At 39.8% G+C, this 26166-nt stretch overlaps 1 protein-coding gene and 1 long non-coding RNA gene across 2 annotated transcripts; both read left to right on the top strand.

The window, feature by feature from the left end:
- Window positions 1-1073: 1073 nt before the first annotated feature.
- On the top strand, window positions 1074-7113 carry LOC119777871 (ankyrin repeat and SOCS box protein 13-like). Its single transcript, XM_038276875.1, has 6 exons — window positions 1074-1231; window positions 2150-2337; window positions 3602-3758; window positions 3836-3970; window positions 4084-4275; window positions 6974-7113. Exons 1-6 carry the CDS (start codon window positions 1189-1191, stop codon window positions 7099-7101), a joined length of 843 nt encoding a protein of 280 aa, XP_038132803.1. The 5' UTR covers window positions 1074-1188; the 3' UTR covers window positions 7102-7113.
- Window positions 7114-12058: 4945 nt separating this feature from the next.
- LOC119777870 lies at window positions 12059-25919 on the top strand. The gene is made up of 5 exons (XR_005279986.1): window positions 12059-12196; window positions 12385-12561; window positions 24616-24748; window positions 25246-25323; window positions 25498-25919. It is a non-coding gene; the product is annotated as an uncharacterized LOC119777870 (long non-coding RNA).
- The last annotated feature ends 247 nt before the right edge of the window (window positions 25920-26166 follow it).

The following is a 26166-nucleotide window of genomic DNA, read 5'->3' as shown; positions in this document are numbered from 1 at the left end:
TGGCGCCGAACAGTGGTGAAAATTGGAAGTTCAGTTTAATATAATCCAGTCTGTGAATAGTTCCGTCTGAAATGAATGAAAATAGTTGTTTTAATGGTTATAGAGTCAGATATGTGGCGGTAATGTTTGATTTATCTAAAGGTTTTTATCTGTTACTGTGTAAATGGGTTTGGCTGGAATTTAAGGACAGATTCTAATATATTTGCAGGGTGGGGACTATAAATCTGATAGGATTTTTATCTTTTTATTGCTATTTTGTCAATATGCTTAACTACGTATTTTTTGTTGTTGAATTTTAGAGATTTTGCAGATATATTTTTTGTAAATATATTGTTTAGATTTACTTATATCTTTCTACCCCTTTTATAGAATAGAATAGAAAATCCCTTTATTGTCCCACAATGGGCAAATTTACAGCAGCAGAAAGATTATTGAAAATGGTCACACAAATGTGGACCTTAGAAAAATGTATAAGAATAACATAATAGGGAAGAGTTAAAATATAAACAATAAAATACTGTAAAGTGTTTTAACAATATAAAACTGGAGAATAAATAACCAATATGCAGCTATGGACATTTTTACAGTAATGGATATTTGAAAATAGCAGCAACATCAGAGATGTGCAGAATGACAGCAGCAGGTTATTTAACTGACTAAGGTTTCTATCATTACATTTGATTTGTTCCTGCTCACGGTGGGTGGAACATTTATTCCACTCTGGATTCTTGTGAGTGTAGTATTTGTTCACTTCACAATAACAAATAAATAAATAAACAGTTTTGAAAACTTCTGTATTCATTCTTTTCCTGCTTTGTGTGTCAACGTTCACGGTTGCTAAGCAACAGAGCATACGGCGGTAAAACCCGCCAAAGGGTAGACCTGGTCGAATTTACAGCCAAAACTCTTCCGGTCTCCTTATTTTCAAGGACTTCGAAGGATCCAGTCCAGGTAGACCGCGTCCTTGGAGGACACGTCCTAGGTTTTCGAACAGAGCCCAGATCCCCAGCTTCTCTTCTCATCTCACTTTTTCGGAAATATTCTTAAAAAACTACAAGTACCAACCTGCCCTGCGGAGGAGGAGGGAGGGGTGTGTCACGTGACGGTGCAGCGCGCGAGCTCCATAGGCGGCTGTTTACAAACAATCAGCTGTTATTAAGGCCGCTTCCTGTGGAAGACTGAAGCAGGATGGAAGTGGAGGTTTCTCAGTCCTGTTACGTTGGAGACATCGGTGAGTGGAGGACCTGCAGCGGCCAGACCGCAGGCCTGAGCCGCTGTCACAGTGACCACCCTGTCTGGGCTGCTAGCTAGCCATAACGAGCTAATATCTGCTAACTGGCTAATATATCTGCTAAGTAGCTAATATCTGCTAAGTAGCTAATATCTGCTAAGTAGCTAATATCTGCTAACTGCTAAGTAGCTGATCTCGCCCATTGACACCAGCACCCCTGGCGACCCCACTTAGGAGTAGAAAATGAATGGATGGATTTTGAATAAAATCCAGCTGATATAAATGTCCTGCTGAAGGTTCCTCTGGTGTGTGAATTTTGTTGCAAATCCCACATTTTCTGGAAGGGGTTCATTTTATCAGCATTTTTAGTCACTAAATGAATGACTTAATTCTTCTAAACTTCAATTGATGCTGTTTTTTTTAAGGCTGATTATTTGTCATCAGTCTAACCGATCCCTGATATGTGCAGCCAATTTTTTTAAAACCAATTTTAAGAATGGCACTATGATGATAAAGTTAAGAATATAAAAAATAATTAAAAATAATTGGTTATTGATCTCACATTGGAGAAATTCCCTCTCTGCATTTAACCCCTCCCCTTGGGGAGCAGTGGGGGGTTAAGGGTCTTGCTCAGGGACCCAGAGTGGCAGTCTGTGGGAGTGGGGCTCGAACTTAAACACTCTGGATTCCAAGCTCTATGCCCTAACCACTACTTCACTCACTAATTTTAAGAGAAAATGGTTATTAATTAGTAAAACAAAACAGGAATCAATCGATCTCAAGTTATTTCTGCTGAGCACTCAGGAATCCACAAACATGAGAGAAATAATGTCCGGCTGATGTTTCAGTCTTCCTGTTTGCCTGTGATGTTATCAAGCTTCACATGACGAAACCAGATCATTTCATTTGTGTCTTCAGGCTGCTGGGCTGAGAGAACGGAGGTCCACAAGGCGGCGTCCCTTGGCCACGCCTCTCACCTGCAGCGCCTCATACAGAGCGGCGCTTCGGTCAACGTGGTGGCTGTGGACTCCATCACCCCGCTCCATGAGGCCTGCCTACGGGGGCAGGCCCAGTGTGTGCAGCTGCTGCTGGACGCTGGAGCACAGGTGACCCTGTTGGGGGGAGGAGGGCATCTTATATGGATTTACTGATAAATCTACAAAATTGTTTTCAATTCATGATTATTACATTTTTTTAACCATTCATTAATGTGATGTAATGTAACTTCTGTCCACTAGAGGGCGTCACTGTTCTCTATTGAGGAGAAATCAGCACAGAATTCTGCATTGCTCTGATTTTTCTAAACTATATCCGGCGCACCGGTAGACTTCAGACCCGACCCGTTACCCGCATCTAAACCCATTTAAAACCCGGCCTGGACCGCACGGACGGGTAGACTTCAGAACGAGGACCCGACCCGTTACCCGCATCTAAACCCATATAAAACCAGGCCTGGACCACACGGACCGGTAGACTTCAGAACCCAGACCCGACCCGTTACCCGCATCTAAACCCATATAAAACCCGGCCTGGACCGCACGGACCGGTAGACTTCAGAACCCAGACCCGACCCGTTACCCGCATCTAAACCCATATAAAACCCGGCCTGGACCGCACGGACCGGTAGACTTCAGAACCCAGACCCGACCCGTTACCCGCATCTAAACCCATTTAAAACCCGGCCCGGACCGCACGTACCGGTAGATAATAAAGTGCTCAGCTGTTTATAATAACAGAGGCAGTAAATAAAAAAACTCATTTATCTCCATTTTTTTTCAAACCAAGGGGTAAATAGTTGGATGAATTTCCTTGTGGCAAAAGCTTCCATTTTGCTTTACTCTGTAATGTATAAACTGGTCTCATTTTCTAAAGTGTAAAACCGTTTCCTGAAGTTCAGGTTAAAAGGTTTCCTTCGTTCGGAAAATCAGCAGATTTCATTGAGATGCAATTAGTAGCAGGAAAACTCATTATCCTCACATGCTGGCCTAGTCAAAGCCCAGACCTGCTGATGGACACACACTTCAAAATGTTGGTTTTACTTTAGGTAAATGTTCTGCTCGGATCTGTATTTGTAAACAATATTTTAATTTGCGCTGTAATGAAAAAACAGCCAAAACAATAAAGGTCATGGAGGGCATAGTTAAATACTACTTTTTAATAAAGATGTTTTTAAATAATTTACATATACAGAATTCACGGGAAGTCTCTGTATTCAGGCAGTAGTAATAGTGCTTCCTGGGAATTTATTTAATCATTTCAATAATGTTTCAATCATTATTAATTTTTGTAAAAGGGAATCCTCAGAAGCGCTAAGCTTATGGACAAAGATGGAACGGATGATCAAAGTGTGCTCTCCATGTTTCACTGCAGGTGGATGCCAGGAACGTGGATGGAAGCACGCCGCTGTGCGACGCCTGTTCCTCTGGGAGTCTGGAGTGTGTGAAGCTGCTGCTGGATCATGGTGCCATGGCTAACCCCGCCCTCACCTCCCGCACCGCCTCCCCTCTTCATGAAGCCTGCATGGGAGGCAATCACTTCATTTTCAATCTTCTTCCTCAAACTAACCCAAATCAAGGCTGTTTTAAATCTGGGCTTTTATTACAGGTAACTCAGACTGTGTGAAGCTGCTGATTGCCATGGGCGCTTCTCTAGAGGCATACGACCTTTACTACGGCACCCCGCTGCACGTGGCTTGTGTTAACGCGCACACCGATTGTGTTAAAGTTCTTCTCAATGCAGGTTGGTGTTGCTGCTAAACAAAAAAAATTTAAAGGTGACATCTGAATATTTCTAAATGTTTGAAAAATAAAACGAGACTTTTAATAAGTTGATCAGAACATTTTGTTTTTTAGGTGCTAAAGTCAATTCTGCTCGGCTACATGAGACTCCGCTGCACCATGCAGCTAAACATATGAGCGTTGAGATGATTGAGACACTGGTAGAGTTTGGGGCTAACATCTACGCCAGAGATCAACACAACAGGAAACCGGTGGATTACACCACACCTGGCTCTCCCTCTGAAGCCTGCCTGCAGTTTTATGAGTGTGAGTTTTAGTTTGGTATGAGGGTAGAAAACCAAGGTTTCTTAGAAATGGTGCCATGTCAACAAAACACCAGTAGATGGCAGACTAACCTCGAAATTCTACATCCTATGTAACGCTCTGCCCCACCATGCCCCGCCCCGGTTCAGACCGCCTGCGCAAAGCAAAGACTACAACCTTGGCGGTTCCTCCAGTCCTGCTCCACTCTGAGTTCCTTGAAGCTCAAGGAGAGTATAAATATTCGTAGGAACTCTATATGAGGTCATGAACACTTCATTTAATATGACATCATTTAAGCTCATCATCAGCATCAATGACACGTTTTTTCCCCAAACATTTTCTTTTCGTAACGTTTTAATTGATGATTAGGACTACTTCCAAACTCGGCTTCTCTTCATCCATGCCTGAGATAAGTAGTTACTTTTAAAGTTGTGAGATGCGCTCTTGGAAGTTAATGTTACTATATTTGATTTGACTTAAACCTCTCGGTATAAAATAAGTCTTTTGATGGAGATGAGGAATCTGCTTCCTGGTATGTTGAAGTACCAATAGTTTGCATCCAATCATTTAAACAAACGCTCTCAGTTTTTTAGGGAATATATTAGAATTATGCTCTAGTTTCTGGTTACCGATCTGTCGTTACCATATTTTATTTTGACAAACCGGATCTTCTTGGCATTCTTTTTCCTGTTGGGAGCGATTGCGATTGTGGATCTTTATCTGGCCGTCTTCCAATGAACCGGAGCAAAAAATAGCTTGACTCCATATTTTTGATCGTGAAGGACGGAAAAGACATACGCGGACATTGACGTGCAGAGTAGTAGCGTTGGATGTGTAACAGCTTTCACTGATTAACATGATGCACAAGTGCTCCGCTGATTATGTAAAGTCACGGAGCTAACGAACTGTGTGTAGCTGCTGTGAAATCACGGAGCTAACGAACTGCCTGTAGCTGCTGTGAAGTCACGGAGCTAACGAACTGCGTATAGCTGCTGTGAAGTCACGGAGCTAAGGAACTGCGTGTAGCTGCTGTGAAGTCACGGAGCTAATGAACTGTGTGTAGCTGCTGTGAAGTCACGGAGCTAACGAACTGTGTGTAGCTGCTGTGAAGTCACGGAGCTAACGAACTGCGTGTAGCTGCTGTGAAGTCACGGAGCTAACGAACTGCGTGTAGCTGCTGTGAAGTCACGGAGCTAACGAACTGCGTGTAGCTGCGGTGAAGTCACGGAGCTAACGAACTGCGTGTAGCTGCTGTGAAGTCACGGAGCTAACAAACTGCGTGTAGCTGCTGTGAAGTCACGGAGCTAACGAACTGCGTGTAGCTGCCGTGAAGTCACGGAGCTAACGAACTGCGTGTAGCTGCCGTGAAGTCACGGAGCTAACGAACTGCGTGTAGCTGCTGTGAAGTCACGGAGCTAACGAACTGTAAGTAGCTGATGTGAAGTCATGGAGCTAACGAACTGCGTGTAGCTGCTGTGAAGTCACGGAGCTAATGAACTGTGTGTAGCTGCTGTGAAGTCACGGAGCTAACGAATTGCCTGTAGCTGCTCTGAAGTCACGGAGCTAACGAACTGTGTGTAGCTGCTGTGAAGTCATGGAGCTAACGAACTGTGTGTAGCTGCTCTGAAGTCACGGAGCTAACGAATTGCCTGTAGCTGCTCTGAAGTCACGGAGCTAACGAACTGTGTGTAGCTGCTGTGAAGTCACGGAGCTAACGAACTGTGAGTAGCTGCTGTGAAGTCACAGAGCTAACGAACTGTGTGTAGCTGCTGTGAAGTCACGGAGCTAAGGAACTGTGTGTAGCTGCTGTGAAGTCACGGAGCTAAGGAACTGTGTGTAGCTGCTGTGAAGTCACGGAGTTGACGAACTGTGTGTAGCTGCTGTGAAGTCACGGGGCTAACGAACTGCGTGTAGCTGCTCTGAAGTCACGGAGCTAACAAACTGTGTGTAGCTGCTGTGAAGTCACGGAGCTAACGAACTGCGTGTAGCTGCTGTGAAGTCACGGAGCTAACGAATTGCCTGTAGCTGCTGTGAAGTCACGGAGCTAACGAATTGCCTGTAGCTGCTCTGAAGTCACGGAGCTAACGAACTGTGTGTAGCTGCTGTGAAGTCACAGGGCTAACGAACTGCGTGTAGCTGCTCTGAAGTCACGGAGCTAACGGACTGTGTGTAGCTGCTGTGAAGTCACGGAGCTAACGAACTGCGTGTAGCTGCTCTGAAGTCACGGGGCTAACGAACTGTGTGTAGCTGCTGTGAAGTCATGGAGCTAACGAACTGCGTGTAGCTGCTCTGAAGTCACGGGGCTAACGAACTGTGTGTAGCTGCTGTGAAGTCACGGAGCTAACGAACTGTGTGTAGCTGCTCTGAAGTCACGGGGCTAACGAACTGTGTGTAGCTGCTGTGAAGTCATGGAGCTAACGAACTGTGTGTAGCTGCTCTGAAGTCACGGGGCTAACGAACTGTGTGTAGCTGCTGTGAAGTCACGGAGCTAACGAACTGTGTGTAGCTGCTCTGAAGTCACGGGGCTAACGGACTGCGTGTAGCTGCTCTGAAGTCACAGAGCTAACGAACTGTGTGTAGCTGCTCTGAAGTCACGGGGCTAACGAACTGTGTGTAGCTGCTGTGAAGTCACGGAGCTAACGAACTGTGTGTAGCTGCTGTGAAGTCATGGAGCTAATGCCGTCCTTTTCTCTGCCCACAGCCAGACCAATGACTCTGCAGCAGCTCAGCCGGTTGGCGGTGAGGAGGAAGTTGGGAACCACAGCTCTAAACGCTATAGCTCAACTCGATGTGCCAAGGCTAATCATCAGCTTCCTCTGCTATCAGTGACTCATCTTCTTGGAAAGAAATGTTGGAATTCAAGCTGTTGCCTGCAGAGCAGCAAAGCTGCTAGCATAAATTAACAAACATGGTGCCAAGCATCAACTGAAGACTTCCTTTTCTGAAATACTGCACTTTATATTTGAGTAAAAAGCTCTAAAGTCTTCTGTAGCCTAAAGCCAGGCCAACTAGTGATAGCATTTTAGTTGATTATAGCCTGCAAGCTGTAGTTAGCTTAGAAGATAGAGGTAGTTAATGTTAGCTAAGATTTTGGGGTTAGCAAAGCAGCTAGTGATGTCAGTATATTTTGTGTTAGTTAGACCCTGTACTAATATCACCATATTGGCTAATGTTGCTCTTTATTCTTGGGTTTGCAATGTTGAGCACATTCATGCTAAGATTAGCATCTTAGCTGACTTTAGCATTATAGCTTTTACTGAAACATAAAATGCTATTAACATAGTAGTTAAGCTCTTAACAATGTAAATGTTGGTTTTCCACTTTTAAACTGTCCACTAACTTTGTGACAAGGATTTAACCTTTTTTCCTATAATCTCTGATGCTCTTTTAGCTAAATCTTCTTTAAAAACTTTGTCTACTTTGATGGAGCGTCTTATTTCACATTTTCTTAGGAACATTTCCTTAGGTTAAATCTACGTCTGTTTTTTTTTGTTTTTTTTGTTTTTGTTTTTTTTTTATTAATCACTCTTTGAATGATAATGTTTTGGATGTTTCTTACCTCACAATGCAGCATTATTATTAAGCAAAGTCTTAATTCCCTGAAAACAAATGTTTGGTTCGAATTCAGGGTTTTTAAAACTGTTTTAAAAGATATTTGTTTGTGTTGAGAAAATTTTAAATTTCTAATGATTTATTCTAATGGCAGTAATTACTGAACATTTTACCATCTGCACTTTATTCCAGTGGTTGTGATATAAAGAAAAGAAGTGAGGTGAAACGCCACATATTTATTAATATTTAATATTGTATTACAGCCAGGTTGCTGTAAAACAGTTTGTATAAATTATTTAAGCATTTATATGCTTAGCTGTGAAATTCAACAGAGGAATAAAAAGATGTGAAACAAAATAAAATAATTTGTGAAGAAGTCGGACATCTTGGTCAGTCTACACTTTTCTTTTGAAACTCAACAAATGCATAAATTGTTTGTAATAAATTTAATTATTGACGGTATTTCAGTCAATTAGGACTTCTATGGATCTGTTACTGATATATTTTTTTCATTTTTTACTTCATGGCAACAATTGTAACTTTTATATTATAGATCCTTAAAAAGACCATCTTTGTTTTATCAACTGCTTTAAACTCCTGACGTTATTTTAGGTTGACAGATTTAGTGATTAAACATAAAAGTCTTGTAGAACCCAATAAGATAATTAACACCTGCAAAGATTCCCAGAGTCTCTGAATGTATGTCTTCTATCAGTTCGTGAGAACGATTAAAGGAAGCACAGTTCTTAACATGCAGTTTTTTACTGTATATAAATTGTATATAACTGTATACTGTATATAACATGTGCTGTCCCCCTGAAAATAAATGTCATAACCATTAATTTTTAAAGCAATGGCAAAACAGTGAGGACAATCCAAAGAGAAAATTTTCAAATTGTGCCCAATCAGCCACCGTAGTTTTACAAACTGCCAGTTAGTCATTGTGCTGTTTGGTGACCTGCTCTTTACAGTTTGGACCACAGGAAGCGAAGGAGAGCGTTTGGGATATGTTCTTCCATGGGCCTTAAACTTCCTGGTGAAGTACGGGAAGGTAGCCATGATGTTACAAAGCGTAACCAAAGAACCAGAAAATCCTCCAAATAAATGAAATTTGAGCTCCAAGGTTAAGGTACATTGTTTTAGTTTAGTCCAAAGATGACCCCACTCTTACAAAGAAATCCTAGAAGAAGCAATACTGGCCTTTACCTATGCACATCTAAGACTTAGAATTAGACAACTTTATTATCATTTTGTATACACAGTGTATACAAAATGACATGTCATTATGTTCAACTTTCAGACAGTAAATGAGCAGCAGCTTAGTAAAATTAACATTTCCATTCCATAAAATACAGCAGTGACCAAATGTAAACAATGTGGGACAAAAATGTGGTGCAGAAAAGCAGTAGAAAAACATTTTTGAGTTGAATGCTATTTGGTTCGATGTCAGTGTGATACAAAATCACGATTTCTGGCTTAATTTAGAGTTTTCTTTAACGAAACTTCGTTAAGTACCGCTTTTCAGGAATTAAATGAATTAAACTGCAGCAGTGATCAAATGTAAACAGTGTGAGATAAAAAACATGGTGGAAAAAAACGCATTGATATGGAAGTTCAGAGCATTAATATATATGGTGTAAATATGCAGAATTTGGGTTTGGCGTTGTTGCATCATTCCCAAGACGACTCATGGCTGTGATAGCTCAAACGGGGGCTTCTGCTCAGTACTGATGTGGTACCGCACACCGAGCAAAAGGTCTGAATACTTATGACCATGATAGTTTTTTCTCTTTTGAGTCCCAAATGTTGGATGATCTGGTTCAAAACCCCAGTTTAATATTTTTATAAGTGAGATATTGTTATTTGAAAGTGTTTAAACTGTTGTGACATTCCAAAAGCCCAAGCATTATTGCAGGATATCAATATTTTAAATTAAATTGTATCAAACACTGTTTCAGACAGTGTAGCCATAAAAAATCTTGGTTAAAATGATATAGATAGATACACAGATAAGATAAAAATGAAACAATGCATCTTACTATTAGATATGAGATTTAAGGAGACAGAAATACCAGGGTCTCCACAGCTTAGACTAGTATCAGATTGTACTGTGTCAGTAGGTGTCAAGATAATATAATTGCCAGATGCATTTATTCTACAGATAAACCCATACATTGACTTAAAAATATTAATTTAGAATATTAGACATTGATGTCAAATAATCCATATGTTCCTCATAGGAAGGACGGTGAAATTACATATATAGCAGAGTCAGTTGTCATTCAACCGAGTTGTATTTTATATATATATATATATATATATATATATATATATATATATATATATATATATACAGGTGCTGGTCATAAAATTAGAATATCAAGAAAAAGTAGATTGATTTCAGTAATTCCATTTAAAAAGTGAAACTTGTATATTATATTCATACATTACATACAAACTCATATATTTCAGATGTTTATTTTGTTTAATTTTGATGATTACAAATGACAACAAATGAAAATCTCAAATTCATCATATCAGAAAATTAGAATATTACTGAAGACCAATAAAAACAAAGGATTTATAGAAATGTTGGCCAACTGAAAAGTATGAACATGAAAAGTATGAGCATGTACAGCACTCAGTATTTAGTTGGGCCTCCTTTGGCCTGTATTACTGCAGCAATGCGGCGTGGCATGGAGTCGATCAGTCTGTGGCACTGCTCAGGTGTTATGATAGCCCAGGTTGCTCTAATAGTGGCTTTTAGCTCTTCTGAATTGTTGGGTCTGGTGTATTGCATCTTCTTCTTCACAATACCCCATAGATTTTCTATGGGGTTAAGGTCAGGAGAGTTTGCTGGCCAATTAAGAACAGGGATACCATGGTCCTTCAACCAGGTACTGGTAGCTTTGGCACTGTGTGCAGGTGCCAAGTCCTGTTGGAAAATGAAATCTGCATCTCCAAAAAGTTGGTCAGCTGCAGGAAGCATGAAGTGCTCTAAAACTTCCTGGTATGTGGCTGCGTTGACCCTGGACCTCAGAAAACACAATGGACCAACACCAGCAGATGACATGGCACCCCAAACCATCACTGACTGTGGAAACTTTACACTGGACTTCAAGCAACGTGGATGAAGTGCCTCTCTTCTTTTCCTCCAGACTCTGGGACCTTGATTTCCAAAGGAAATGCAAAATTTACTTTCATCAGAGAACATGACTTTGGACCACTCACCAGCAGTCCAGTCCTGTTTCTCTTTAGCCCAGGCAAGACGCTTCTGACGCTGTCTGTGGTTCAAGAGTGGCTTGACACAAGGAATGCGACAGCAGAAACCCATGTCTTTCATACGTCTGTGTGTGGTGGTTCTTGAAGCACTCACTCCAGCTGCAGTCCACTCTTTGTGAATCTCCCCCACATTTTTGAATGGGTTTTGTTTCACAATCCTCTCCAGGGTGCGGTTATCTCTCTTGCTTGTACACTTTTTTCGACCACATCTTTTCCTTCCCTTCGCCTCTCTATTAATGTGCTTGGACACTGAGCTCTGTGAACAGCCAGCCTCTTTGGCGATGACCTTTTGTGTCTTGCCCTCCTTGTGCAAGGTGTCGATGGTCGTCTTTTGGACAACTGTCAAGTCAGCAGTCTTCCCCATGATTGTGTAGCCTATAGAACTAGACTGAAAGACCATTTAAAGGCTTTTGCAGGTGGTTTGAGTTAATTAGCTGATTAGAGTGTGGCACCAGGGGCCATCAATTTTGAACCTTTTCACAATATTCTAATTTTCTGATATGATGAATTTGAGATTTTCATTTGTTGTCATTTGTAATCATCAAAATTAAACAAAATAAACATCTGAAATATATGAGTTTGTATGTAATGTATGAATATAATATACAAGTTTCACTTTTTAAATGGAATTACTGAAATCAATCTACTTTTTCATGATATTCTAATTTTATGACCAGCACCTGTATATATATATATATATATATATATATATATATATATAAGAAATTCAACTTAATGGATGTTACCCATTCTCCAACAGAATGGGTAACATCCACCATTTTATCAAAAAATAAAAAAGGATCAGCAACAGCAGAAAACCAAAGTTTAACTTTTTAGAGAGAAAAAAAACAAATAATGTTTTAATTCGGTCTCGCGGACCATTTAATTATGGCCTCGCGCAACAATTTCTATTTTTTAAGGTCCAGGTCAGTGTGATCAATCAGAAGGGAGTGGGCGGGGCTTATGGTCCGCGTTTGATTTTGGAGAATTCAGACTTCTTATCGGAGCAGATATTATAAAATAAACTTATCCAACCCAACAGTTAATGCAGAGCTGCCGACTGGGACGGACTGTTAGAAACAAATATCAGGTAAATGTTTCTGTTGGTTTGTTTTAGCTCAGTGTAGCGTAACTAGCAGTTAGCATGCTAGCGTCATGTAGCCGCTGCCGCACATGGTGTTGCAGGTTGAAATATAAATGTTAAAATTAAAGGCTTGTAAAAATCCGTCATAACTCCATAAGAAACAAAAGTGATTTTATTGTATTTTTCCTCCATAGAAGCTAAAGGGACTGAGAGCTTTTAACATCTACAGAGAACCAGGAGCTTCTGTTTGGACCTGCTGGAGCAGCAGAAGTTCCCCATTCAACCACTGGGTGCCAGTATTTCACCCAGTGTCACTTTAAAGGAGTTTCTACATCTACCTTTCCTGACTGATCTCCAGCTCTGAAGGATTAGTGAGTACCAACACAGAACGAATATAGCTGCTTTTATATTGTTTGGTTCACTGACTGAACCAGCTGTTTGTTTTTGGCTCCAAAGCTGCAGAGCATCGAATCAGGCCTGCAGCGGGTTAATTAGGGATCAACATTGGGTTTGAAAGCATTGCTTGAACATTTTGATGTTTCATGTGGACTGTAGTTGTGATGCAAATCAATATAATTAAGATGAAAATGGAAAACCCTTTAATTTAATGCATTATTTTCCTTTCTTTTTTTCCCTTTACTAAAAGGGTGTAAATTCACATTATGTATCAGTCGGCATCTAATTTAGAAGTACTTAAGTTTCTCCATATTCCCAGGGAGTTTGTTTGACATAATCATACCTTTATCTAAATTACAATTCTTAACAAGGTTAAACGGGATAATAATTTGTATTCCTATTAAGTGGAGCTCCGACTTAAAATATATGAAAGTCAACTGATTGAGAAAAAATAACATATTAATTGAATATGGCAATTCAGTTGTATCACCTGTAACTGATACTTTTCAAATCTTTATGATAACGTTCCCAGGCCCCGCCCAGTGTACTTCTTTCAAATTTAGTTTGTTGTTTATCTCTGTTCGTCTTGGTGCGTGCGCTACACACACACACACTAACATATATATATATATATATATATATATATATATATATTAGGGATGGAACGGTTTATGAAAACTGTCCGAACCGTTCGATTCGACTGTCTCGGTTCGGTTCGCGTGTGTTGCGTTCGGTTCATGCGCTGCTCCTTTTTCTCATAGGTGAAGCGTTTACATTCCAGAGCAGAAGGTGGCGGTACTGCGACCAAAGCCAACCACCAGTAGTAAACAAGAAGAAGAAGCGAAGCAGCGTAGCGGGGTGTAGCAGGAAAAAATCAGTTGTTGTGGAGAATTGTGTGGGTATGGCGAGTCTGAAAGAACAGGAGTTGGAAGACGCGCCAGCAGCACTTTATAGGTCTGCTGTATGGGACCACTTTGCATTTAGAGTGACCTACGATGACGGCGGGAAGAAAGCTGTGTTGGTCGTGTCATACAGGCTCACAGGATGCATTCCTGTGGATGAAAATCCACTTGCATGGTGGAGAAGCAACAAGCATAAATATCCTCATATTGCTAAATTGGCTCGACGTTTCCTTGCAGTCCCAGGTACATCCGTACCAAGTGAGAAAGTTTTCTCTACAGAAGGAGACATTGTCACTGCTAGTAGATCTCGTCTTTTGGCAGAGAATGTGGACAAACTCCTCTTCTTGCAGAAGAACATGATAGAATGAGCAGAGGCTTGTTGTTTATAAGCAGTGCAGCATGTGTTAGTTTGGTTTATGCTATATTTTATATTGATTGTTATAATATATACTGGATTATTTATTTTGTTATTTCAGATAACACAGTTGCACCTTAAGTTTGACAAGAAATCCAGTCTTATTTATTTGATTGTATTTCAAACACTGCAGAACAAACTGAGTTTTGATAATCAGGGAATTGAAAAATGTCAATTTATCTTGAGTTAATTTAAAACAAAGGGACCTAAGTCTAGTTTTGATAGAGCCTTTGCTTCTTTGTTAGATTGTTTGCCAGATAAATGAAGCACATGTTGGAACTAGCACTGTCTCCTCTCTTGCAATGCCAGAATCTCGCCTACTTTTAACCTAAGACTGTCACAATGATGTATCAAATGTCAGACTAATTTTTTCTTTCAGTTTTAACCTGACTATACAAGACATAATAGATTTTCCTAACAATCAACATATACCGAACCGTGGATTTTGTGAACTGTCCCACCCCTAATATATATAAATATATATATATATATCTATTTATATATATATATATATATATATATATATATATATTAGGGTTGTCAAAAGTATCGAAACTCAAAAAAGTATCAATATTGAAATGTTGTATCCAGATACAATACTCGTTTTTAAAAGTATCGATACAGTGCCGTCACCAGTGGCACCTAAGCAGTCATTCATCTAAAGTGCAGAATAGAGGACAATGCACTTTCTGAACACTGTGTGATTGAATAATTCTGTACTCTTTTGGGTTTCAGACTTTTTTTTGTAAGAGGTGCAGCTGCTAAGACTTATTTTTGTTTCTTAACTGGTTTGGCTAGTGTCATTGTTATGTGTGCAAAGCATAGCAAAGGAAGGAACACTTAATTTGATTTTTATAAGTTTTTTATCAAGCTTGCATAATATGCACAGCATACAACCTTTATTGTGTTTATTTATTGTATTTTATTTATTAATGGAAATATTTCTGTTGAATTTTGGAGTCTTTGTCTTGAAAATGGTATCGAGTATCGAATATTTTCCTTAGTATCGGTATCGTGTTGAAAAGTTTAGTATCGTGACAACCCATATATATATATATATATATATATATATATATATATTAGGGCTGCAACAACGAATCGATAAAATCGATAAAAATCGACTTTTAAAAGCGTTGGCAACGAATTTCATCATCGATTAGTTGTGTCGCGCGATTATTGCGTCATCCGCCGCGCCGTCATCACTGCCTCTTGACTGAAAGAGGAAGAAAAAAAAATATGGCAGAGCGAGCCAGCGCTGCAGGTGCAGTGTTGCATATTCAGCGACTTTTCAGACCCCTCCAGCGACTATTTTTCAAAAAGGCGACTAGCGACAAATCTGGCGACTTTTTTTGGTGTCACTGGCGGCTTTTAGAGACTCTTAGTGAAAGCATGTATCGTTCCTACTCTGCCGTGAGGCGCCTCCCCCACCCCAACCGCATTTTTCCCGCAGGAGTCCCTCTCAGCGCTGCAGTCAGAGCCTCAGCGTCCAGACTGCAAATGAAGCGCGCATGCACCGGGATTGACGGCGCAAATTGATCACAATAATTAAAATAGCCTGCGCTTTGTAAAGCGAAAAAAGTCGTAACATGCAACTTTTTTCAAAAGAAATTAACATGGCACGGAACCACCATGTTTGTTTGGTTTTAAAGTGGGGAAACGTAACGTTAGTTTCTCAGGTAGCTCATCTGATGCTTTCCTTACCGTGTTAGTAGGTTACAGACAGTGATAAGGTTGGCTACTTATTTTACTTTTAATTTCATTTGAATTAGCTTAAGCAGCGTTTACATTTACTTTATAAATAAATTAACTTGCAAATTATGAGGGCAAGGCTTTTAAAGTTTAAATCTTCTGGCAAAGATAAAGTAAAGAAGATCCTGCAATTTATGGAAGTAAAGCAGAATAAAATCCAGCAAGATCAGTAATATGTCAATTAATTATCTGCCACATTCCCATGTAAATATCTGTCTTTGGAGGATGTGTTTTTTAGCACCCCTAGTTCTCTCATTTTTATTCTAAATACAATTTATAATTTGAATCACAGGGCTATTTTTATCTCTATGGTTCAGTATTTCCTCAAGCAGCAACTTTAACTGCTATACTTTCCTGTCTTAAAAGGCAGAACTCTTCTAGTCTAAAAAAACTCATTTGTTGAAATGGGGGGGGCCTATTGTTTGAACCCCTTAGGGGCTTTAAAAAACAAAAATGTCTTTTTTTGCGCTTTATGAAACAAAGTACCCTATATTTTGTGGATGTACAGCTACATTTCTCATGTAAGTTTGCGTAGTTTTAACACAAACATTTATTTTTCATATTGCACCAGTGCAGTTAATGAGCAACCTGTACTTGTGTGCTTGTTTGTTCTGTCTAAAATGTTTATCTTGGAATAAAGAGGTTAATATAAAAAATATTTTTTGTCCGATTCATCGAAAAAATAATCGTCCGATTCATCGATTTTTAAAATAATCGTTAGTTGCAGCCCTAATATATATATATATATATATATATATATATATATATATATATATATATATATATATATATATATATATATATATATATATATATATATATATATATATATATATATATATATATATATATATATATATATATATATATACTATATTGCCAAAAGTATTTGCTCACCTGCCTTGACTCACATATGAGCTTAAGTGACATCCCGTTCCTAATCCATAGGGTTCAATATGACATCGGTCCACCCTTTGCAGCTAGAACAGCTTCAACTCTTCTGGGAAGGCTGTCCACAAGGTTTAGGAGTGTGTTTATGGGAATTTTTGACCATTCTTCCAGAAGCGCATTTGTGAGGTTGCACACTGATGTTGGACGAGAAGGCCTGGCTCTCAGTCTCCGCTCTAATTCATCCCAAAGGTGTTCTATCGGGTTGAGGTCAGGACTCTGTGCAGGCCAGTCAAGTTCATCCACACCAGACTCTGTCATCCATGTCTTTATGGACCTTGCTTTGTGCACTGGTGCACAGTCATGTTGGAAGAGGAAGGGGCCAGCTCCAAACTGTTCCCACAAAGTTGGGAGCATGGAATTGTCCAAAATGTCTTGGTATGCTGAAGCATTCAGAGTTCGTTTCACTGGAACTAAGGGGCCAAGCCCAGCTCCTGAAAAACAACCCCACACCATAATCCCCCCTCCACCAAACTTTACACTTGGCACAATGCAGTCAGACAAGTACCGTTCTCCTGGCAACCGCCAAACCCAGACCCGTCCATCAGATTGCCAGATGGAGAAGCGCGATTCGTCACTCCAGAGAACGCGTCTCCACTGCTCTAGAGTCCAGTGGCGGCGTGCTTTACACCACCGCATCCGACGCTTTGCATTGCACTTGGTGATGTATGGCTTGGATGCAGCTGCTCGACCATGGAAACCCATTCCATGAAGCTCTCTGCGCACTGTTCTTGAGCTAATCTGAAGGCCACATGAAGTTTGGAGGTCTGTAGTGATTGACTCTGCAGAAAGTTGGCGACCTCTTCGCACTATGCGCGTCAGCATCCGCTGACCCCGCTCCGTCAGTTTACGTGGCCTACCACTTCGTGGCTGAGTTGCTGTCGTTCCCAAACACTTCCATTTTCTTATAATACAGCTGACAGTTGACTGTGGAATATTTAGGAGCGAGGAAATTTCACGACTGGATTTGTTGCACAGGTGGCATCCTATCACAGTTCCACGCTGGAATTCACTGAGCTCCTGAGAGCGACCCATTCTTTCACAAATGTTTGTAAAAACAGTCTGCATGCCTAGGTGCTTGAATTTATACACCTGTGGCCATGGAAGTGATTGGAACACCTGATTCCAATAATTTGGATGGGTGAGCAAATACTTTTGGCAATATAGTGTATATATATATATATATATATTAGGGCTGCAACTAACGATTATTATTTTTTTTGACGCATTTAGAAATCAGGGGGTTTTAAGTACTTTTGTCAGCTTCCATCCCTGCTACTCATCAGCAACTCTTGTGTAAACAGAAAAAAAGGATAATCCATCAAACATTTAATGAAGGTTAATTTACCTGGATCTTTTAGTCTCCTTTTAATCGTGCATCAGTGGTGGGTTGATGAGGTGTCATGAAGCATTTTAACACATTTCCAAACTGTATTGATGCTGCGCTGATACTGTCTATGTCAATACTGACACCTTCTGGACTTTTAAAATCCCTACATGCAGCCCATTTTACCGACTAGACTGACACTGATTCGATGACCTGGTAACACTATAATTTAAGCCATTCTGTGTTATTTAATATCCTTGCTTATATGAAAACATGTTTGCTATTTTTAGATGCAATCCATAAGTAATCTGAATATTTAGGTGAACATGTGAATGATGACTATTGTAAACTAGCATAAAAAAATACAACATAATTACAGTAAACTCAATGTCAATTTAAATTCAATTAAATTCAGAGAACTTTGGTGATAACTGTGAGGACGGGATGACACAATGAAAAATTCCAAACAAATATGAGATGAAATTGGTCCCACATGGCTGAAACCTTAACGAACCCTAAAGAAAATTGGTTATAGAAAAACATATTTTGCTTCTCAAAGATTGGGGGGAAAAGAGGGGTAGCCATTCTAATATCAAACAATGTAAGATTTTATATAATTTCAGAACAGAAAGACAGATTTGTGTTGTTAAAGTTGGAACAGGAAGTACTATAGTTTTCTTTCAGAAATTATTTAGTCTCATGGCCGCAGAACCTAGCGGTACGTGTGTGTGTGTGTGTATATATATATATATATACACTATATTGCCAAAAGTATTTGCTCACCCATCCAAATTATTGGAATCAGGTGTTCCAATCACTTCCATGACCACAGGTGTATAAATTCAAGCACCTAGGCATGCAGACTGTTTTTACAAACATTTGTGAAAGAATGGGTCGCTCTCAGGAGCTCAGTGAATTCCAGCGTGGAACTGTGATAGGATGCCACCTGTGCAACAAATCCAGTCGTGAAATTTCCTCGCTCCTAAATATTCCACAGTCAACTGTCAGCTGTATTATAAGAAAATGGAAGTGTTTGGGAACGACAGCAACTCAGCCACGAAGTGGTAGGCCACGTAAACTGACGGAGCGGGGTCAGCGGATGCTGACGCGCATAGTGCGAAGAGGTCGCCAACTTTCTGCAGAGTCAATCACTACAGACCTCCAAACTTCATGTGGCCTTCAGATTAGCTCAAGAACAGTGCGCAGAGAGCTTCATGGAATGGGTTTCCATGGTCGAGCAGCTGCATCCAAGCCATACATCACCAAGTGCAATGCAAAGCGTCGGATGCGGTGGTGTAAAGCACGCCGCCACTGGACTCTAGAGCAGTGGAGACGCGTTCTCTGGAGTGACGAATCGCGCTTCTCCATCTGGCAATCTGATGGACGGGTCTTGGTTTGGCGGTTGCCAGGAGAACGGTACTTGTCTGACTGCATTGTGCCAAGTGTAAAGTTTGGTGGAGGGGGGATTATGGTGTGGGGTTGTTTTTCAGGAGCTGGGCTTGGCCCCTTAGTTCCAGTGAAAGGAACTCTGAATGCTTCAGCATACCAAGACATTTTGGACAATTCCATGCTCCCAACTTTGTGGGAACAGTTTGGAGCTGGCCCCTTCCTCTTCCAACATGACTGTGCACCAGTGCACAAAGCAAGGTCCATAAAGACATGGATGACAGAGTCTGGTGTGGATGAACTTGACTGGCCTGCACAGAGTCCTGACCTCAACCCGATAGAACACCTTTGGGATGAATTAGAGCGGAGACTGAGAGCCAGGCCTTCTCGTCCAACATCAGTGTGCGACCTCACAAATGCGCTTCTGGAAGAATGGTCAAAAATTCCCATAAACACACTCCTAAACCTTGTGGACAGCCTTCCCAGAAGAGTTGAAGCTGTTCTAGCTGCAAAGGGTGGACCGACGTCATATTGAACCCTATGGATTAGGAACGGGATGTCACTTAAGCTCATATGTGAGTCAAGGCAGGTGAGCAAATACTTTTGGCAATATAGTGTATATATATATATATATATATATATATATACATATTCAGACAATTTCAATTTACTCTTAAACCCAAAAATGTATACATCTAGCAGAGAGAGAAGATGGACTCACTGAGAGAAGCAATTTAGAAATTTAAGATTTATGGAGATATTTCTGTAAACAGGACCGTGAATTAACTTTTTACTGTAATAGGCATAGCATGCGTACTAGAATTATTATTTAATGTTGAGTAAGGACCTTCACAGAGCGAAAGATTGTTTAATAGGACAAATAAAATGCTGACTTTCAATGTCAGCATTTTATTTACGTTTCAAAGTAAATTGAGAACAAGGCATTCATGACGTCACACCAGCATGATGGTCTGGCCTGTTCTGTCTTAGTCGTTCCCTTACTTAGAGCAGGCGGAGTCACAACAAATTACTGATACTTTGGTTAAACAGTAACATGAATAAATCTTGAGGAAGTATTTGGCTTGTTATGGGAATAAGTATGTCTACACACACTCCTCTCACTCAGACATTTTGTGGCCTTTTATGTGAAACAAACTGAGTAAGAAAATATTTTTCAGTGAGTAAATGAAATAAATCAATAAATGTAGTAAGAAATGAATAGAAATCTAAATCTTCCGACCACAGGCTAAAGCAAATATTAGGGGTAAAATAATTTAAAAATTCAGTGATTTAAAAAAGATTAGACAGAAAAACTAACAGATTTGCAGGGAAACTTAAAAAGAATAGAACAGCTGCATTCGATTAACAAAAACCCTCCTTACTAGAACAAATAAGGCCAGTTGGGCAGGAGATATACAAAAGTTTAAGTGAGGAAACTGAAAAAAAATGTAGATATTTATGAGGCAGGGCCCAAAGCTGCCAAAGTGCTGTTAAAGAGGCTTAGGAGACAACAGGTGGAAAACAGGATCTATAAATGCTGGTGAAGATTCTCAGCCATCAAGGCCAGTTATTCCAAAATAGTTAAAAAACAATCGACTGAACTTTGATTCCAAGTTTGAAGTTTCTCTTCCCATCCAGCTTTTTCAAGATGTCATAAATGGCGTTGAGTTTGAAGGTTTATATAGTAACCCCAAAACTTGTTTTGGGTTAGAAAACATGCAAACTGATCCAGAAGAATTTCAATTCAATTCAATTCAGTTTATTTCTATGGTGCCAAATTCACAACACATGTCATCTCAAGGCACTTTACAGTTCAACCAGATCATACAGTCAAATTGATACAAAGTTTTCTATCTAAGGAAAACCAGTTGATTGCATTGACTCATTGACTCAAATACAATCCCTCACACTAAGCATGCTTGTAGCGACAGTGGAGAGGAAAAACTCCCTTTGAAAAGGAAGAAACCTCCAGCAGGATCAGTGTGAGCGGCCATCTGCCGAGGCCGACTGGGGTTCAAGGAGACAGAAGCAGAGATACAAAAAGCAGCTGTAAAAGGCGGCCCCGTCCAGGAAACACACAGCCAGGCAGACGAACTCCAAGGCAGCTCCCATGCCAGAGGACGAAGAGAGCACATCCACTCAGTCACGATCAGAGAAACAGGACCACACTGGACAACAGGCCGATCTCCAACATCTATAAACAAGGGTGTTGATAGAAGCAGCACAGCTGATGTTTCTTTCCAGGATGACGTCACAGCCAAACAGGAACAGACGAGGCAAAGCTACTCTGAGGAAAAGCAGAGAGAGCAGAAGGTTAGAGATTGAACTAACAGATTCTGCAGAATAGGAGAACAGAGAGAGAATGAAGCAGAATGATGAAATGGGGGTCCCTATGTCCTCCAGAAGTCTAAGCCTATAGTAGCAGAAGTATAGAGATAGCTCAGGATAACCTGAGCCACCCTAACTATAAGCTTTATCAAAAAGGAAAGTTTTAAGTCTAGCCTTAAAAGTAGACAGGGTGTCTGCCTCACGGACTAAAACTGGTAGTTGGTTCCACAGGAGAGGAGCCTGAGAACTAAAAGATCTGCCTCCCATTCGACTTTTAGAAATTCTAGGAACCACTAGTAAACCTGCAGATTGAGAGCGAAGTGCTCTGTTAGGAACATAAGGAACAATCAGATCTCTGATATCAGATGGAGCTTGGCCATTTAAGGCTTTATATGTGAGAAGGAGGATTTTAAATTCTATTCTGGATTTAACAGGAAGCCAATGAAGAGAAGCCAGGATAGAAGAGATATGATCTCTCTTTTTCATTTTCATCAGAACTCTGGCTGCAGCATTTTGGATCAGCTGAAGGCTTTTAACTACAGTTTGTGGACTTCCTGATAGTAAAGAATTACAATAGTCCAGCCTTGAAGTAACAAATGCATGGACTAGTTTCTAACCATCACCCCTGGACAGGAGATATCTAATTTTTGCAATGTTCCTCAGATGAAAGAAGGAAATTCTAGAAACCTCTTTGATATGGGATTTAAATGACAGGTCCTGATCAAAAATAACACCAAGATTTTTTACTTTATTATCTGAAATCAGTTTAATCCCATCCAAATGAAGTGACTGGCTAATCAGTTTCTTTTTCAGAGACTCTGGTCCAAAGACTATAACTTCTGTTTTGTCTGCATTCAGAAGCAGAAAGTTAAGAGTCATCCAGGTTTTTATGTCTTCAGACATGCCTGTAATCTATGTAATGGGTTAGCTTCATCTGGATTTATAGACAGATATAGCTGGGTATCATCAGCATAACAGTGAAAATTAATCCCATGCTGTCTAATAATTCTACCGATTGGTAGCATGTATAAAGTAAAGAGAATTGGTCCTAGCGCTGATCCCTGTGGTACTCCACAGGTAACCTTTGAGCGTGTTGAAGATCTATCATTAACATGAACAAACTGAATTCGATCAAATAGATAAGATTTAAACCAGTCTAGTGCTGCTCCTTTAATTCCAACAAAATATTCAAGTCTTTCTAAAGGAATATTATGGTCAACTGTATCAAATGCAGCACTAAGATCCAACAGGATGAGCACAGATTCCATTATCTGAGGCCATGAGAATATCATTAGTGACTTTCACCAGAGCTGTTTCAGTGCTATGATGAGCTCTAAAGCCAGACTGAAAGTCTTCAAAAAGTTCATTATGGTGTAAGTAATTGCAAACTTGTTTGGCAACTACTTTCTCAAGAATTTTGGATAAGAAAGGAAGATTGGATATAGGTCTATAATTAACCAAGTCATCTGGGTCAAGAGACGGTTTCTTAAGCAGAGGTTTAATCACAGCAACCTTAAAAGCTTTAGGTACATATCCCTGTAACTGAGATAGATTAATCACATCTAAAATGGAGGAGGAGATCAAAGGGAATACCTCCTTAAATAACCTGGTTGGAACTGGATCTAACATCCAAGTCGAAGGCTTAGATGAAGACAATAATTTTGCTAATTCAGAAAGTGTAACTGGATCAAAGCAGTCTAAACCCGGTTCAGATTCCATGACTACATCAGGTACAATCGTGGATAGAGGAGTGCTTATGATCTTATTTTTAATAAGATCAATCTTATTTATAAAGAATCCCATAAAATCATTGCTGCTAAGAGCAGGTGGAATGGACGGTTCAACAGAGCTATGGCTCTGGGTGAGTTTGGCAACTGTATTAAAAAGAAATCTAGGATTATTCTTATTCTCCTCTATTAATGAGGAGAAGTATGCTGCTCTTGCTTTACAAAGGGTCCTCTTATACAGCAGTAAGCCATTTTTCCAGACTAGGAAGGACTGTGGAGCAATATTTTCTCTCCAGTTTCCTAGCATTTTGCTTCAAAGTACGCAGCTCTGCATTAAACCAAGGAGCAAGCTTTCTATTTTTAACTGTTTTCATTTTCAAGGGAGCTGCATTGTCTAAGGCAGTACGCAGAGAACTAGCAACCCCATCGACAAAATCATCAACCTGTGAAGGGGAATAAGCTATGCTTTTGCACTCTGCAGCACTGCTCAGCGACACAGAGGAGAGAGAAAGTGAAGCAGATTCTTTAAAATTTATAACTGCACTATCTGATAAAGATCTACTAAAATTGAACCTTCTTTTGGGGGAGCAGAACTCTGTTAAAATAATCCTGAAGGTTATTAGAAAGTGGTCAGAGAGGACAGGGTTGTGAGGAAATACTGTTATTTCTTCACATTCTATGCCGTAGGTTTTCTTGCCTTGAAATTTGGATGAGGGAAATTAAGGGTTAAATGTTCAAAAGAGTTGTAGGTATTAACTGTTTTGGGAGTAATCAGTAAGACTGGAAGATTGTTGCTACTATTTATAGAATGATCCAAAACACAGTCCTATGGTGTTTCATCCACATGCCTTTCAAAATGAGCTTGTAAAATTTCTAAAACATGTTTCAAAATTGTTCTTTTCCTTTATAGCTGTTTAAACAAATAAAATGAGATTAAAAATTCCACATGGTATGTCCAAACTCTGGAGGAATAATGCAATGGCTCATTTTCATCTTCAGCCACACCCCTAACATTCAGGAGCATTGGAAACTAGAGGCTTTCCAACTAAGGGTAAAATGTAATTGAGCAACTATTTCAGGTCATGTGACAGGCATGCATAACCAAGGCTTGCTGTGTACGTAAAAGTATATCTGCATTGTGTTCAGTTTACTTTATACACTGCAGCTTTTAGTTGCTGTGCTCCATGGATCCTGTTTCGACTTGCTTTTTTTCTATAATTTTATTTCAATAAACCATGATTGGACAGAAGAGGAAAATGACCAATTTGGAAGCTTTGGAGGACATCTGGTGGACCAGTAACAGTGAAATTGAGGAATCATCAGACAACAGCAGTTTGCATTAAGCAGGAAGAAGATGAGGACTTGCTGCTTCATTTATCAGTAAGTTCCACGTGATTTTTATTTATAGTATCTCTACAGTGTCTATACAGCATGTCTGCTATTTTTGAAAAAGAGCTTGCGTGAAAACAGTAGGTAAAATAACATCTGTGTTTGTAAAACGCTGCGGTATATATTTGTCCTCCCCGACTGTCCGACGCAGGCAAACGTTAGGTGATGCAGATCAGCATATCCAGACAAGCTGCAGCACGACATGCTTTATTAGGAGGTTTAACAGGAATTTTTTTATTTATTGTGTCTATACAGCACGTCTCGGCTATTTTTGAAAAAGCGCTCACCTGAAAACGGCCGTAAAAATAAGACAGACGCTGTGTTAGTAAAATGCTAATGTGTATATATCTCTGCTCCCACCTTGTATTGTATGTGAGAATGATTTAGGGAAAGTTGTACAACTTTTATAACCACATTCCGCCAATACATTTTGCATTGTGTGTAATAAACTACGTTGTTGTAACAAACTACTTTAACTTATTTTATAGTCCAGAGGATGTCCAGGGACCATCACAAATACAGCAGGCCAGGTCCCCTGCCACGGCTGAGACTTCATTCTCTTCAAGGTGAGATTTCTATTCTGCAAAGATCTGAATAGATGCATATGTTAGTCCTGATGTATCATAACTTCCTTAGATTTATGTTCCTATGATGGTTAGAAGTCAGTGTCAGATGCAGCTAATGTGTTGCTTATATCAGAGGAAATGTATTCTTCAATATATATTTGATTGGTTTTACAGCGATGATACTCCGGAAGAGAAGGTGTACGAGCCACCTTTCAGGCAGCTACGTTAAGCCTCAAGACTTGGGAAGCACAAGGTGATCTGCTCCAACATAAAAGACCTCTTAATTTGGACCAAGAAAAAGAGGTATGAAAGCTAGAAAGCAGGTTTGTCCTGCTACATCTGCGACTGATGACAGGGACATGCAGCACAGTCCAGACCACCCTGACACGGAGCCACCTGTACCTTTCCCGAAGCGTCCTCCTGGACCCCAAATAGACACAGAGCAACCTCATGGTCCCCATTTAGTCTATTCAAAAATTTTTTTTAGTGTCAGTATTGTCAGGAACGTTGAGGAAAAATAAAATAAATAAAAAATAAAAAGATATTAAAATGCAGAAAGGATAGTAGCTGACGGAAACAAAAATAAATTTCATTTAGAACAGCTCTAAACAGTTTTAGAATTTAAAGTGCAGCCTTGAAAACAGTAATAAATACATAAAAATAGTAATACAAATATATGACTGTATATTTACAATTCTAACATTCTTTTTTTTCTTACTTTGGGAAGATAGGCCAAACTGTATTTTTTGAGATATTTTCATTTTTATTATAAGCAAACCAGGTGTGTAATCTCTGCAACAGAAACCGTAGCACTGCGCGTTGTGTGCATTGCACAAAGTATAC

Source organism: Cyprinodon tularosa, unplaced genomic scaffold (genome assembly GCF_016077235.1).
Source record: "Cyprinodon tularosa strain WSP-4 unplaced genomic scaffold, ASM1607723v1 ctg1286, whole genome shotgun sequence".
Lineage (NCBI taxonomy): Eukaryota > Metazoa > Chordata > Actinopteri > Cyprinodontiformes > Cyprinodontidae > Cyprinodon > Cyprinodon tularosa.
This window is presented reverse-complemented; position numbering and strand designations above follow the sequence as displayed.